Source organism: Microtus ochrogaster, chromosome 17 (assembly GCF_000317375.1).
Source record: "Microtus ochrogaster isolate Prairie Vole_2 chromosome 17, MicOch1.0, whole genome shotgun sequence".
Taxonomy (NCBI): Eukaryota; Metazoa; Chordata; class Mammalia; order Rodentia; family Cricetidae; genus Microtus; species Microtus ochrogaster.
In genome coordinates this window covers 13,055,418-13,070,540 of record NC_022019.1, presented here as the reverse complement: position 1 = coordinate 13,070,540, position 15,123 = coordinate 13,055,418, and the positions used below count along the sequence as shown (strand labels likewise).

At 43.6% G+C, this 15,123-nt stretch overlaps 1 protein-coding gene across 5 annotated transcripts in view; it reads left to right on the top strand.

The window, feature by feature from the left end:
• Fbxo16 (F-box protein 16) overlaps window positions 1-15,123 on the top strand; it is a 52,962-nt gene that overhangs the window by 21,075 nt on the left and 16,764 nt on the right. For 4 of the 5 annotated variants that reach the window (XM_026783261.1, XM_026783262.1, XM_026783263.1 and 1 more), the window contains 5 exons: window positions 1,853-1,978; window positions 2,648-2,854; window positions 3,944-4,108; window positions 8,520-8,749; window positions 13,912-14,014. In XM_026783261.1, the coding sequence (XP_026639062.1) occupies window positions 1,853-1,978; window positions 2,648-2,854; window positions 3,944-4,108; window positions 8,520-8,749; window positions 13,912-14,014 (831 nt within the window). The remainder of the gene's footprint in view (window positions 1-1,852; window positions 1,979-2,647; window positions 2,855-3,943; window positions 4,109-8,519; window positions 8,750-13,911; window positions 14,015-15,123) is intronic. The other variant, XM_005355512.3, reaches the window with a different exon arrangement.

Below are 15,123 nucleotides of genomic sequence, written 5' to 3'. Positions count from 1 at the left end.
CAAGCCGGGGGAAGCCTCCCAAATCACCTTCCTGTCCTTGCCATTCATTGTGAGATTGGTGAACTTCGATAGCTCAAGCTATAGAAACTCTAAAAATAGCGTGTTCACAGTTACTAAGAATACCCCACAGAACTGCATCCTTCAGGAGTGAACCCCAACACCGTGTGACAGTGGAATAAGAGAACTCTAATGGCTTCCAGCCTCACACCCTCATCCCTTCCTTTTATGCTTTGTATTTTACTGAAGAGTTGATGCAAAAAATAAGGGAGGTTGTTAAATTCCTGCCCAGTGAACTCTGCCTGGATTAGCTACTTCCTAGTTTATTCTAACACCTTCTAAACTCCAAAGGGATTTTTTTCCCCTGCTGCTCAGTATTCTGAGTCACCACCCCCACCTTGACTTGGTAGGGGTTCAAGGAATGCAAATTCATTTTCTATTAGCTAAAACAAACACAATTAGAAAGGAAAATCCCTGAGGCAAAAAACACCTATCTGAACCAAATGTAAATTATCCTGGACTTTCTGGATCAGCGAAACAAATGAAGAGTCCATGTAATTATCTTTTTAATCTCCAGGGAGAGTGTTTCAGTGTTTTCCTTTATAGGTTTTTATGATCCTAATGTTCTTTTATATTCATTTTAATTCACACTATAATGTGAGTTCATTCTCTTATGTGGCACTAAAGAAATCTGGGGAGTTTACCTTGACTGATTCATGTCAAAGCACAGAAATGACAGCTTGATGCTTTTGAAGTGTCTTGCACATAGATTTATCTCTTGTATGTAGATTTAACCACTTACTTATTGCTTTTAAAATCTCCATGGCATTTTAGAATAATAGGTGTCACTTATACAATGTAAACACACACATACACATGCATATATATGTACGTGTAAACCTCACGATAGTATATAATCCTCACAATAGCCCTACAATGTAACTATAATGACCCACAATGTATAAATAAGGACATTTTGAATATTACAAACAATAGGAAATTGAGAGCGAGACACTGAATATTCTCTTCCTGTCAAATAATCCAAACTCAGAACGGATAAACAGACTTTACATGAGGTAAACTATAATCCAGGAGACTTTCTAATAACTCTGAATCAGTGTTCGGAGGGAAGCAGAGGAAGTGGGACATTTACAGACAAGTTCTGAAGTCATCACAAGGTGCTTTAAATTGTTGAAAGAGAGCCTCCTTTTGAAGTTGGAGAAGAGTACAAGGGCCGGAGGGGCACACCCTACAGGGGCATATCTCACATCTGTACCCCAACAAAAATGAATCGGCACCCATACTGTGAAGGCGAATTTTAACGTCAGCTTGCCACAACCTAGACTCATTTGAGAAGGGGATTTCAGCTGAAGAGCTATCTCAGCTAGACTGACCTGTGGCCATGTCTGTGGGCATTGTCTTGTAGGTAAGACCATCTCCTGAACATGAGCTTCTCAACTGTATCAGACAGGAGACAGCTGGCTAAGAGCCATTGAGGGTCACTCATTTCCCTCTGCTCTTCATACACACGTTTATTTGCTATGTTTCCTAGTGTCATGTCATGTGTGCGATGACAAAACACCTCAACAAGAAAGCAATCCATGGGAGGAAGGGTTCATCTTAGTCCACAGTTCTGGTTATCATCCACCATAGCAGGGACATCAGTGCAGTAATTTAAAACAGCTAGTCACATCTACCGTCAAGAGCAGAGAAAGATAAGTGCATACGTGCATACATGCTCGGCTTTCTCTCAGCACTTAGATAGCACAGGATCCCCTGCCGAGGGAATGGTGCCTCCCACTATAGGCTGTGTCGGGGTCCGAAGCCCCAACATAAACTACTTTTCCCTCTCTAGATCGGCATGGAGGTGTGGGAAAAATTGAGACACAGTTTACACAGCAATATCCGAAGGGAGTCTCAGGCTTCATTCATTCCCGAGGATCACCCGTGTTTATTATTTAAACACCTTTTATTCCCCAAGGTAAACCAAGGTGGAAGCTCATTAATATTCTCTTTGTGTGTGTGGTGGGGGGGTAGTGGGACTGCAGTCAAGGCCCCAACTCACTAGCTTGGAATTTACACCTCTTCCCAGGCGATCTACATAATAACAAAAGAGAAGGAGCGGGTAAATCCTGAGCCTGTTGTTAGGTAGCGACAGCCTGTCTAGAAGGATTGCTTTGGATACCAACTATGACCCGAGAACTTGGCTGTCACACCGTGCAGAAAATATGGGCCTACATATCAATTAACATAATCAAGACACTCCCCCAGGGACATACCCAAATGCCAACCTGGTCTAGACAATCCCTCACTGAGATACTCCCCCAGGGATATGGTCAAATGCCAACTTGGTCTAGACAACCCCTCCATGAGGCTCTCTTCAAGTGGTTCTAGATTGTGTCAAGTTGACTATTACATATACACTGAAGGTCTGGGCCAGATGCATTCTGTCCAATGCATGTGGTCTGGTCACATACTGGAAATGCGAGAAAGGATAAGTCCGTGGTGAAATGTGGAATTTACCAAACTGGTATAGCAACAAACGCATGCTGTGCGCTAGCAAGTCATTTACTAAACTCACTTTCTGTGCTGGTCTCTTCCTCACGATTGATCCGAATACCCATGGGATTCTCTTACTCTGTTTCCTCAGTTTGACAAATGGACAGACTCTCAAAGGAGAAGAATCCTTACAGGCCTTCTAGAGCGCTGCTCCCTGGCCCAGCAGAAGTTCTGCTGTCGAAAGCTGCAGGAAAGAATTCCAGCGGAGGCCCTGGATTTTACTACCAAGCTGCCAAGGGTGTTATCCGTCTATATCTTTTCCTTCTTGGACCCCCGGAGCCTTTGCCGTTGTGCACAGGTAAAGGCAATGGGATGGCACATGGCCTTAGGAAACCCTGAGGGTGGAATAACCTAAAGATGAACACTCACATGCATGGGCATAAGACGAAGTGATGGGTTTTATTCTGCAAAGTTTGAATGTATGGCCGTTGACCTTGTTTTTTTTATATTTAACTCTGTAGACTTAGAGGGTGTGTGTGTGTGTGTGTGTGTGTGTGTAAGACACCAGAGTGTTAGATGACGAAACTTCTAGCAATTATACTCATATACGTGGTTCCTCAGCAGAACGGCATTGCCACCTAGCACACAGCTACAATAACAACCTAGACTGTGCAGTGCAGGGTGCCTGTGTATACAGCTATAATAACATGCCAGATTGGGCAGTGCAGCTCACCTGTAAACAGAAAAGCACAAGAGAGAGCGTTTATGAGATGTCTACTAAGAGAACAAAAGTGACAGGTATCTAAGCTAAGCTGCATAGCTGTGAACTCAGCACTGGGAAAGCTAAGGCAGGAGAACCGTTGTGAGTTCAGGGCTATCCTGGGCTACAGAGTGAACCCTTTCTCAAAAGCAAAATAAAACAGAAAGAAAGATAGGTAAAACAGAATGTGCCAGTGTACCCTCAGAGGGCTTAGGGAAAAAAAGAAGCCAGTATTTCTTACAAGTATTCTTTACTGTGTGAAACTGAGGTTAAGGAGCAGGAGAGATGGCTTAGCGGTTAAGAGCACTTGCTGCTCTTGCAGAAGATCCAGGTTCAGTTCCCAGTGCCCACATGGCAGCTCACAACTTGTCTATAATTCCAGTTCCAGGGCCCTGACTCCTCTTCTGGATTGCATGCCTATACGTACACACAGGCAAATACTGCTACATTTAAAGTAAAAATAAATGTTTAAAAAAATACTAAAAAAATAAATAAATAAACTGGAGTTAAATTGAGATAAAACCCTGTAGAGCAGGCGTGATGGGGCATACCTGTAATTCCAGAACACCACAGGAGGAGAATCAGAAGTGTTTCATTACCGAGCTATGCCTCCGAGGCAAATGACAGCAGTTCTCTGGGGTCCCTCAGCGAGGCCACGAACCTGACGAGGCTGCTTTGTTTTCCCAGGTGAGCTGGTACTGGAAGAGCCTGGCTGAGCTGGACCAGCTCTGGATGCTCAAGTGCCTGCGCTTTAACTGGTACATCAACTTCTCCCCAACCCCATTTGAGCAGGGCATCTGGAAAAAGCACTACATTCAAATGGTGAGAGAACTTCACATCACCAAACCCAAGGCAAGTTTGAGACGGAAAGCGGTAGCAAATTCTAGAACTCGTGAGTCAAAGATCCATCTTGAATGTAGGAAAGGGACATACCCGAGACTCCGAACGTCTCGTCTGAAGCTTCATAGACCTTCTCAGGATATTCGTGTTACAGAGCGCTCTCACCTGCTGCCTTCCAACCACAGCTACCTGCAGAGGTCAAACCTGGGGCTGGAGAGTGTGTGCTCCTCTCTGATTCCTCGCCCTGATTTATGTGCCAGATAGTTCTGACATGGGAATTCTGTATTATATTCAGTAGTTGTCAGCATGGGCCGTTAGAATTTACATATTCATATTTGTTATGATTCTATAAGATGAGCTGAAGTTTGTTGGTTGGTCGGTCAGTGGGCTAATTAAATCATTGTTTGAGACAGCATCTCCTTATGTGGCCTAGGCTGGCTTTGATCTCAAGAGCCTCCTGCCTCAGAATTAGGGATGCTGTTACTATAGATATGTGCCAGAATGCGCGAGTGTTTATTTATTAGCTGACACCCAAGGTTTAACTCCATCCTCCATAATCATGTTCACACATGTGTTCACAGACACACATGTGAGTGCACACACACACACACACACACACACGCTCATTTGATGTGAATAGTCACAGAATTAAAAAAAAAGAAGAGAGGGCTGGAGGGATGGCTCAGAGGTTAAGAGCACTGACTGTTCTTCCAGAGGTCCTGAGTTCAATTCCCAGCAACCACATGGTGGCTCACAGCCATCTGTAATGAGATCTGGTGCCCTCTTCTGGCATGCAAGCATACATGGAAGGAATGTTGTATACATAATAAATAAATAAATCTTTAAAAAAAAAAAAGAAGATATGGGATCATTTTAATACAGATATGCAAACAAGTTGTTTAACAAGATTCAATGTCCATTTATGACAGAATTCCAGAAAATCTACATTCAGACTGGGAACATAGCTCAGCAGTAGGCCCAGAGCTTGCCTGGCATGTGTCAGGCCCAGCGTTTAATCCAACTGCCAACACAAAAGATTTGAAATGTTAGGAGCAAAACTTGCTTATGTCACTGTTGTGGGTTTCATTATTGTCAGTTTGTTAGAATACCAAGCATTGTGCTTTTCAGAATTAATGACTTTTCTGTATTTTACTCTTACTTATACATAAATACTTCCCCAGTGTTTTAATTATTCCATATTATTTTATTTCTAATACTATTGTATTAATTGCTTTTATCACTGCTGTGGTGGGAAGTCATGACTGAAGGATGTTGAAGTGGTTGGTTGGTGGGGTGTTCTGTGTCATGTGGGTCGGTTGAAGAGAGAGGTCCCTCCAAGATGAAATTTCAGGCCTGTGTGGTTCCGCCTCTGATGAACTGAACCCGGAACAGCTGTACAAAGGCCGATTTGATTGTCTCACAAAGTTGTTTTTTGGCTAACATATTTCCTCATACCGAGATCCCTGATCTAACTGTATGTCTCTCTAAAGGAGAGCATCACGGACCCTCGTGACTTTAGTCCTTTCCTGTGTGCCTTTGTAGTACACAGTAGTGCAGGAGCCTCGGGTGCGCCAGAGGCGTCTTGTGACCACAGTTACGTGGAGGCTGCAGTGCTCCCTCAGAAAAACATTCTACAAATCACGGCAAGCAATCGCTGTTTTCCACAAAGATTCTTCAGGGTCAAGGGACTTCTATAAAACAGCTGTTCATTATAGTGTCTGCTCTAGGTAGAGCAACACTGCTAAATTCCTACAGCAGCTGGTCACATGCCTCCACAGTCAGAAAGCTAAGAGCTGGATGCTGGTACTCAGTCACCGTCTCCTGTCTGTCCAATCGGGAACCTCAGTGCCCAGAATGATGCTGCCCCAATTAGGGTGGATCTTTTCACTTCAACTAACCCAGTCTAGAAACCCCCTCGCAGGTGTGCCCAGAGGTTTGTCTCCTGAGTGACTCCAGATCCTGTCAAATTGACAATATCAACCCTTACAAGGGATAAAAGTAGAACTCCTCCAGCAAAAACACAATGGTTTATTTCTAAATAAGCTAATAAAAATGAATGTCCCTTCTAGATGAGGCCTGTACAGCCTACAGAATTACACAAATGTTAAATGTCTTCTTTTTTAAATATTTATTTATTATGTATACAATATTTTGTCTGTGTGTATGCCTGCAGGCCCGAAGAGGGCACCAGACCTCATTACAGATGGTTGTGAGCCACCATGTAGTTGCTGGGAATTGAACTCACGACTTTGGAAGAGCAGGCAATGCTCTTAACCTCTGAGCCATCTCTCCAGCCCCCTTAAATGTCTTCTTAGTTGGCCATAGTGATGGGTAATCTCAGTTGTCAACTTGACATGCCCGGGATTGATCTCTTGCCATGCCTGTGAAGCATTGTCTTGATTGCTCATGTGGGAGGGCCCAGTCCACTATGGGTGGTGCTAACCCTAGGCAGCTAATCCTAGGTGCTAATCCTAAACTATATAAGAAAGGTAACTGAGCATGAGCCTGGAAGCAAGCCAGCAAGCACCATTCGTCCATGGTTTCTGCTTCAAGATCTTTCCCTGATTTCCCTCAATGATGGACTTTAACCTGTAAGACGAAATGAATCCTTTCCTTCCCAAGTTGCTTTTCTGGCCATGGAGTTTATCATAGCAGCAGACGGCAAACTGATACAGCCATAATCATTCATTAAGCGAGTAAATATTTATCAGATGTTGTTATGTGCTAGGTGCTAAGAGTACAAAGATCCTAACCAGGTTTCCACAGGACTCAGCCTAGGAACCATGACATACCCAAATAAACACTGTCATTGAAACACCTAGTTACTAAGGATAATCTCAGAGTAGAAATGACGACCACAAACAAGGAGTGGCTCAAACAGTGAACTTGCTGTGCTTGGGGAACTAGGGGATTGTTTCTCTCTCCATCTTTCTTTCCTTCCTTCTGTCCTTCCCTCCTCTCTTTTTTCCTTTCTTCCTTCCTTCATAACTTCGTTATTTTTGATGGTGGAGCTGGGTATGAAATATAAGATCCTAGAAAAGTCTCTACCAGAGAGCTACACCCCAGTCCCAACTGGGGAAATTCTTGATTTTTCACTCACAATTGAAGCAAGTCGATTTACGAAGCAAAGCCTCCTTAATCTCTTAATGAACAAAAATTGAGCTCTTAATGGCTTCTTAACATACCAGTACCACTTCCCTTAGGCTAAACCCGCATTGAAAACACTTTATGAACCAGGCCTCACAAAAGACAGACTTCTAATTTTGGAAATTAAATAGAATTATTCTCAGGGAGTGGCTTGGCTTTGGATAACTGACACAGCCACAGTCTACCCCTGTGCAATTTGAACGTGTCTGTCTGTTAGCTCGTTAAGGGTAGAGCGCTGTTGGGAGGGGGCGGGGGGGGGTTGTACCCGTCTATGACTATATTAACTGCCGTGTGACAGGCTAGGAAATGGGTAGTAGAGCTGAGGATAGGATGGAAAGGTTTGACATACGAACTTGAAGTACCACAGACTTGGATTTGAATTCTGGAATCAAATCGAAATCCTCTTTATGTCCTTATGAGTCGATTGAATAGTTTCTTCTAGCTTCAGACACTGGCTCCGTAAAATAGGAGCGATGATGAGCGGTCTTTAAATTACTGTGAGAGTTGGGAGTGGTGCTCACACCTGTAATCCCAGCGCTTCTGAGACTGGAGAAGAGAGATGACAGTGATCTCAAAGCCAGCGTGGGTCACAGACTGAGACACTGTCTTTGAAAACCAAATAAGGCAGGTGACGCGGCTCGTCTGGTAGAGTGTCTGCCTGTCGGTCAGGTAGTCCCAAATTCAGTCCCCAGCACTACACAAACCTGGCGTAAGAGACCCGTAACCTCAGCGCTCAGGAAGCAGAGGCAGGAGGATCAAGAGCTCATGATCGGGCTGGAGAGATAGCTCAGCGGTTAAGAGCACTGACTGCTCTTCCAGAGGATCCAAGCTCAATTCCCAGCACCTACGTGGCAGTTCACAACTGTCTGTAACTCCTGTTCCAGGGGATCTAACAACTTCACACCAATGCACATAAAGTTAAATAAATCAGAATAAATTATTTAAAAAAAAAAGAGTTCATGACCACATTGGACTGTATAGGGAGTTTGAGGTGAGCTTGGGCTACACAAGACCCTATAAATAAATAATAAAGAAATTACTGTAGCGATGGAATAAGAAAATGCACAGAAACTGCTGTGCACATGAAATACTCCTGGGACTGGGACTGCTGTCTCCTCGTAACCTTTACCCCCATTATCATCGCATCATTATCACCACAGTGAGGATGAGAATGAGGAGGAGGAGGAGGGTGGTTAATATGTTTGTGTTCTTTGTTCTTGGTGGTGGTGTTATTCTGGTGGTCTGAGGGTAGAAATAACACACTTTCTTCCTCTAGACACCTCCAAAGGATGGGTTCATAATTGCCGACGTTCAACCCGTTCCCGGCAGCTCTCCAGAGGGAAAGCAGTCCCCTTCGTTAGCTTTGCGATCCTCCGCCTCCTTAAGAAAGAAGAATAACCCAGGGGAGAAAGAGCTTCCGCCGTGGCGATCGTCGGATAAGCATCCCACTGATATCATCCGCTTTAATTATCTAGACAACTGTGACCCCGAACACCTCTGGCAATGGTGAGACGCTCCGTGCCCCTCTCACCCTATTGTTTTTTTCAAAATAATTGATTGACATTTGAGTAGATGAAAGAAAAAGTGATCCTAGAGCTCGCTGTTAACTACAGAAGCTTTTCAGTGGGTCGATGTGGACTAAACCACTCTTCAAAAGTTTGCCCTTTCCACCGCCATCCGTCTACTTCTTATAGCTGTAATGACTTAGCAGTGCAACCTACTTACTGTTTTAAATACTGTGTGTGCGTGCCATGGCACACGTGTGTGGCGGTCAGAGGACAACTTTCAGAAGTCAGTTCTCTGCTTCCACCCTGGGTTCAGGGGATCAAACTCAGATCACTAGGTGTATATAGCAAGGACTGCTACCTGCTGGGCCATCTGGTCAGCCCGTTGTTAAATATTTAAAATTTTATTTAACCATGATTTGTGTGCATGTGTTGTGTGTGTGTGTGTGTGTGTGTGTGTGTGTGTGTGTGTGTGTGTGTTGGGAGGGATGCTTGTGGAGGCCAGAAGAGGCCTTTGGACTGGAGTCACAAGTGGTTGTGTGCTGTTCAGTGTAGATCCTGAGAACTGAACTCTGGTCCTATGAGAAAGCAGGAAGAGCCCTTAACTGATAAACCATTGCTCCAACCTTAGATGTCTTGTTTTAATATTTTAATATTAAAATAACCCAAACCAGCCAAAACCAAAACCAACCAGCATCGTATGGTTCACACTAGATATTTTTCTTTTCCATCTTATGCTCCCTTCCTTTACCAGTGAGTAAGCAAACAAAAGGAGGGAAGGCCAAACTTTGACCGCCACCCTCTCATGCAGAGCGTGAGGTAGTAAGACAGCCACTTTTCCCTACCTAGCTAACTAGGCATGGGCTTGTAAAAAGATCAGAGCAAGTTTGAGGCAGCCTGAGCTAAGTAATGAGACCCTGTCTCAAAATTAAAACGGCAGTTGAGATATTAATGATATACACCTGTAATCGTAGCACCGAGGAAGCTGAGGCAAGAAGATAGCACATTATGGCTAGCCTGGGCTATATAGAGATATCCTGTCCTAAAATCAATCAATCGAACAAACAAAAAACCCTCAGACCAAAAACTGTAGTATAATGAAGTAGAAAGTTAAGTTATGTGTAGTAAAATATGACCAGTTATTGAAGTGAGATGGAGACTGTGTGGTTCATCACTGTGCTGCTAATCTCTCAACTTCCCTGCCTTTTGTTCGTGGAGAAAGAGTCTCCTTTTGTAGCCCAGGCTTGCCTTGCACCTGTGTTCCTCTTGCCTCAGAACCCTGAATGTTGGGATTATAAATGTGTGCCACAGTGCCTGGTTTTCCTGTGCATTTGAAGTTTCTGTATATTGATGCTCTCCTTCAAATTGTAATTTGATGGCTATTTATTTTTTCTACATGTGGCCAGGCTGGATGGTATGTCGATACTGACAAAGCCAATTTAAGCCAGTTTTAGGATTAAACATTGTCAGGAAGGTTCCTTCTAGTCCTGCACCTGAAATGAATGAATGGGGGAATGCAGCTGGGTGTCAGGGTCCACGGTATGTAGCTCTTCTGGAAGCACACACGGGATTGCACGCATGTGTTAAATTCTCTGAGATGTCTTAGATTCTGGCTTCAAAAACAAATCTGTATTAAAGCCAGGTGTGGTGGCACATGCCTTTAGTCCTAGCACTCAGGAGGCAGAGCCAGAAGGATCTCTGTGAGTTCGAGGCCAGCCTGGTCTGCAGAGCAAGTTCCAGGACAGGTAAGGCTACACAGAGTCTCTGTACTGAGGAAAGGAGATGGGAGAAAGTTGTAGAATAACCAAATGCAGCTTGACTCTCGAGGGGGTCCTAGTTAAAAGGACAGATGGGGGAGAGAGAGACAAAAGAAGGGAGAGAGGGAGGGAGGAAGGATAGGAGGGAGAGAGGGAGAGAAAAAGAAACAACAAAAGACATCCTTGGAACAACTGCAGACATCTGAATATGGACCATATACTAAATGATACTAAATAATGTTTCTTTCCTATGACACATTGGTGCCAGTGTGGCTGGGTAGACAAGAGTCTTCGTCTTAGGAGATGAGTGTTGAAGTACTGGGGGGGGGTGTCATTTCTGCAACTAATCAAGCCACCACCACCACCACAAAACCAACTCTATACATGTGGAGGGTGCAGTGAGGCAAGCACAGCCAAGTGCCATCAACATCTGTTTAAGGCTGAGACCGATGCCCTATTCTCCTAGCTCTTCTGTCTATTTGAAACTCCTCAGTTAAAACTTGAGCAAGGTCTTGAAAATGAAGTGGCAAGTAATATTTGGGCAGGCACATTCTTTTTAAATAAAGTTTTTACAACAGATATTCAAATATAGATAGATACATAGATGCATAGATGCATAGATAGATACATGGATAGATAATCAACATTAATTCCTTACCTACTCTGCCCCTCTCCTATATGATGATGCTGATGATTAAGCCAGGGTCTACTCAAAGCCCAAGCTAGTTTCAAATTTCCAATCTTCCTGCCTCAGTCTTCCCAATGCTGGAATCACAAGCATTCATCACCATGTCTGGATCCCCTAAATAATTTTTTTTAATTTGGTTTTTTGAGACAGGGTTTCTCTGTGGCTTTGGAGCCTGTCCTGGAACTAGCTCTTGTAGACCAGGCTGGTCTCAAACTCACAGAGATCCGCCTTCCTCTGCCTCCCGAGTGCTGGGATTAAAGGCGTGCGCCACCACTGCCCGGCCCCTAAATAATTTTTTAAATAAATAATGTTATATTATTCCATATAGGACTTACTTCATATGTCATACATATACTTCTATCTGTTTTCTTTCTCCCCCCCTTTTCTTTTTTTTTTTTTTCTTTGTTTGGTTTTTAGTTTTTCCACACAAGATTTCTCTGTACAACATCCCAGGCTGTCCTGGAAATCACTCCGTAGTGACTAGTCTCAAACTCACAGTTCCGCCTGCCTCTGACTCCTGAGGGCTGGGATTAAAGGCGTGCGCCACCATGCCCGACTCTATCTGTATTCTTAAAATGTAAAGACCCTTTGTAAAAAACATAACCTGACACCATCTTTATCTAACTCAAGAAATAGTTCCTTAATCCAGTTAAGGGTCACCAGCATTCAGGGTTCCTCGAATGTGCACAGATGTTTGACTTTTTAATGAATGCTTTGCTTAATAAGATTCCAGATATGGTCTAAAATATGTATTGTATTTGACCCATGTGTCCATTCTTGCCCTGAATTTTAAGTTAACCTTCTGTTGGGCCTCCTCCTCTTCCGTTGTTCCTCCCCATCCTGCTCTCCCTCCTCCTCCTTGTCCACCCCACCCTTTGCAATTTGTTGTAGAAATCGGTCCACTTGTCATGCTCCTCACATTCTGGAGTGCCCGCCGCATCCACATGCATCTTCTCATGTCCCCTGTCCTCCGTCCCTGGCCACACTGATAGTCAGAATCAGGAGCTCTAGAATAGATTTACAAAGACACGCACCTTCATTTCTGTTCCCTTCTGTGTTGTCGGTAACCATGGAAGCGCATTACCTAGACCCACTATTTCAGGCAGGCAAACGTATTCTAGAAAGGGCCAGAAGGAAACTATTTTAGACTCTGTAGACATAAGCTCCGTGGCACAACTGCTCAGCCCTGATAGCAGAGCCTGAAAACTCACCTAGACATCCCCCACACACACACACACACATCACAATTTTCTAATACAAGTCTATGAGCAACAGCAGGCAACAGGCTGGACTTTGCTGTGGGCCACGGCTCGATGGCCTCTACTTTCCCCTAGTATATGTGGTAGCAAACACGTGTTAATACTAATACATGATTGCTGAAAATAGCTTCAGATTTCCTGGTTTGTGCTTTTATCTTTGGCAGATACCCTACTAAGAATATTCAGACAGGCTGAGCGTGGTGGTGCGCATCTTTACTCCCAACTCTCAGGAGGCAGAGGGACAAAGGCAATCTCTGTGAGTTTGAAGTCAGTGTGGTCTAAACAGTGAGTTCCAGGCCAACCAGGACTACATAAATAGACCCTGTCTTCAAAAGGAAGGAAGGAAGGAAGGAAGGAAGGAAGGAAGGAAGGAAGGAAGGAAGGAAGGAAGGAAGGAAGGAAGGACTGTTCAGATAAATCTCGGCATTAAAGGCACAGGAAAAACTGCTTTGTGTATGGCAGTACCACCAGCTTCATAGACAAGATCAAACTTGTTTCATTTTGCTTTCTGTTATTTCCTCTCTTTCATCTTAGCTTATGCTCTGGAGAACATTTTAGGTGGTTCCAAAATCAAGTATACAAAATAAAGTTATGTTTGGGGGAGTCTAGCTTTTGCCCCTCGGCCTCCATATTGTTTCCGGGGGATTCATATGGGAATCCCACCTATGGATACCAGTTTTTCAAATTTTTATATCATTCTTCCATTTTAAAAAAGTTCAAAAAGCTGGATATGGTGGTGCTTGCCTGTGATCCCAAAGCTTAGGAGGCAGAGGCAGGATGATCAGCCGGAGTTTTGAGGCAACTTGGTCTACACAGCAAGTTTCAGGAGCAGTCAGTAAAGGGTTATATAGTAAGATCCTGCCTCAAAAATAATAAAATAATAGCCAAAAAGTACAAACAAAAGTAATAATAATATTTAACAAATAGAAAGTACAGGGGTTGTTGTTCTTACCGAGGACCTGAGTTCAGTTCCCAGCCCCGGACATGGCAGCTCATAACTGCCTGTAACTTTAGTTCCAGGGGATCTGACACCTCTTCTGGCCTCACAAGAACTGCTTATACATACATATAGGCAAAACGTATACATAAAATAAAAATAATGTTTTAAAAAGTACTGGCAAACAGTAGGCGTGTTACGTTTTCAGATGTCTCCTTCTGAGATAAATGGCAGCATACAATATATTTGCCTCTCTTTACCTGGTTTTCTTTTTCGTGTGTCATTGTATCCTAAAGCTCACCCTACAGTTGTCTATAGAAATAGTCTGTCCTCCTTTTCATCGCTCATAGCTCTCCATTGTGTTCCTGTGCCAGCGCTGATTGACCCGGCTCTCGATAGACAGGTGTACAGGCTGTCTTTAAATCACAGGGCGTCAAAAGTCAGACAGAAAAAATAGCTCTGTGAGCTGCTGGAGACTCCAAATGATCGGTTATAATTTTCCCATCACTTGCAATTTTGCAGCAGAAGAAAAAGAAACGAAGTGACCCCCCACTTCAAGCGGCAGTTTCGAGATCAGAAAAACAAGCTTGAAGACGGTGTCAGGCTCAGGAAAGCACGGTCGCTGGTGAGTCTGCTTCCGAATCTCTCCCCCTATCACTGATGGAAATTACCCTGCTCCCTAATCCTATTTGTGAAATTGAATTTGTTTGGTAAATCAGAATCGTCAAGTGGTTGTTTAAACCTTGGTCTCTGGGGCTAGCGGTGTAGCTCAGTTGCTAGAGCGATTGGCAGTGCGCACCAAGTCCTGGCTCCCATCCCCATCACAGCGGAAAGCTCACAGTGGTCCAGGCCTAGAACCACAGCTCTTGGGAGGTAGAGGGGGAAGGATCAGAAGTTCCGAGTCATGTTTGGCTGCACAGCAAGCTCAAAGCCAGCCTGGGCTAAATAAATAAATGGATAAAGCGACTAAAAAAAAAATCTGAATTAAGAATTTTTCCGTTAAAAAGCAGTTAATCAGCAACATAATAATGTCAGTAATTGTGACTAGGGAATACAATTAATTTGTAGCAGACTTCCCCAGATTGTGATTTGGGCCACAGGGGATTCCTTTTTATCACATTATGAGAGGTTTTGGAGCAAAGTAGGCAGGAATGCGGGTGGAATTAAAAGTGCATGTAATGGAATGAGAATTGAAAGAGAAGCTGAGGACACACTCCAGGAAAATTAATAGAGAATGGATATAAATTGGAGGGATAATCTGCACCCTCTCAGGAGTAAATCTCTTCCACAGCACTGCTTGAGAACCTGTTACTTTCTGCTGAAATGTACTTTCAAGTGTTATATTAAACACACATACACACAAACAAGAGAGTGAGAGAAAGCTTCTTAAAACAGACTTACCTGTGTGCTAGAGACCAGTTCTACTGCACTGGGGGAGGCTCCGTGTAGACATGTGCAGCCTATGGAGCTTGGACCAAAGCTGTAGAGCTGTCCATGAGTCTGCTGATTGAAAAGATAGATAGATAGATAGATAGATAGATAGATAGATAGATAGATAGATAGACTGACAGACACATAGATAGATGATTGATAGATAGATAGATAGATAGATAGATAGATAGATAGATAGATGGATAGATAGACTGACAGACACATAGATAGATGATAGATAGATAGATACATAGATGATAGATAGATAGATGATAGATAGATAGGTAGACTGACAGACACATA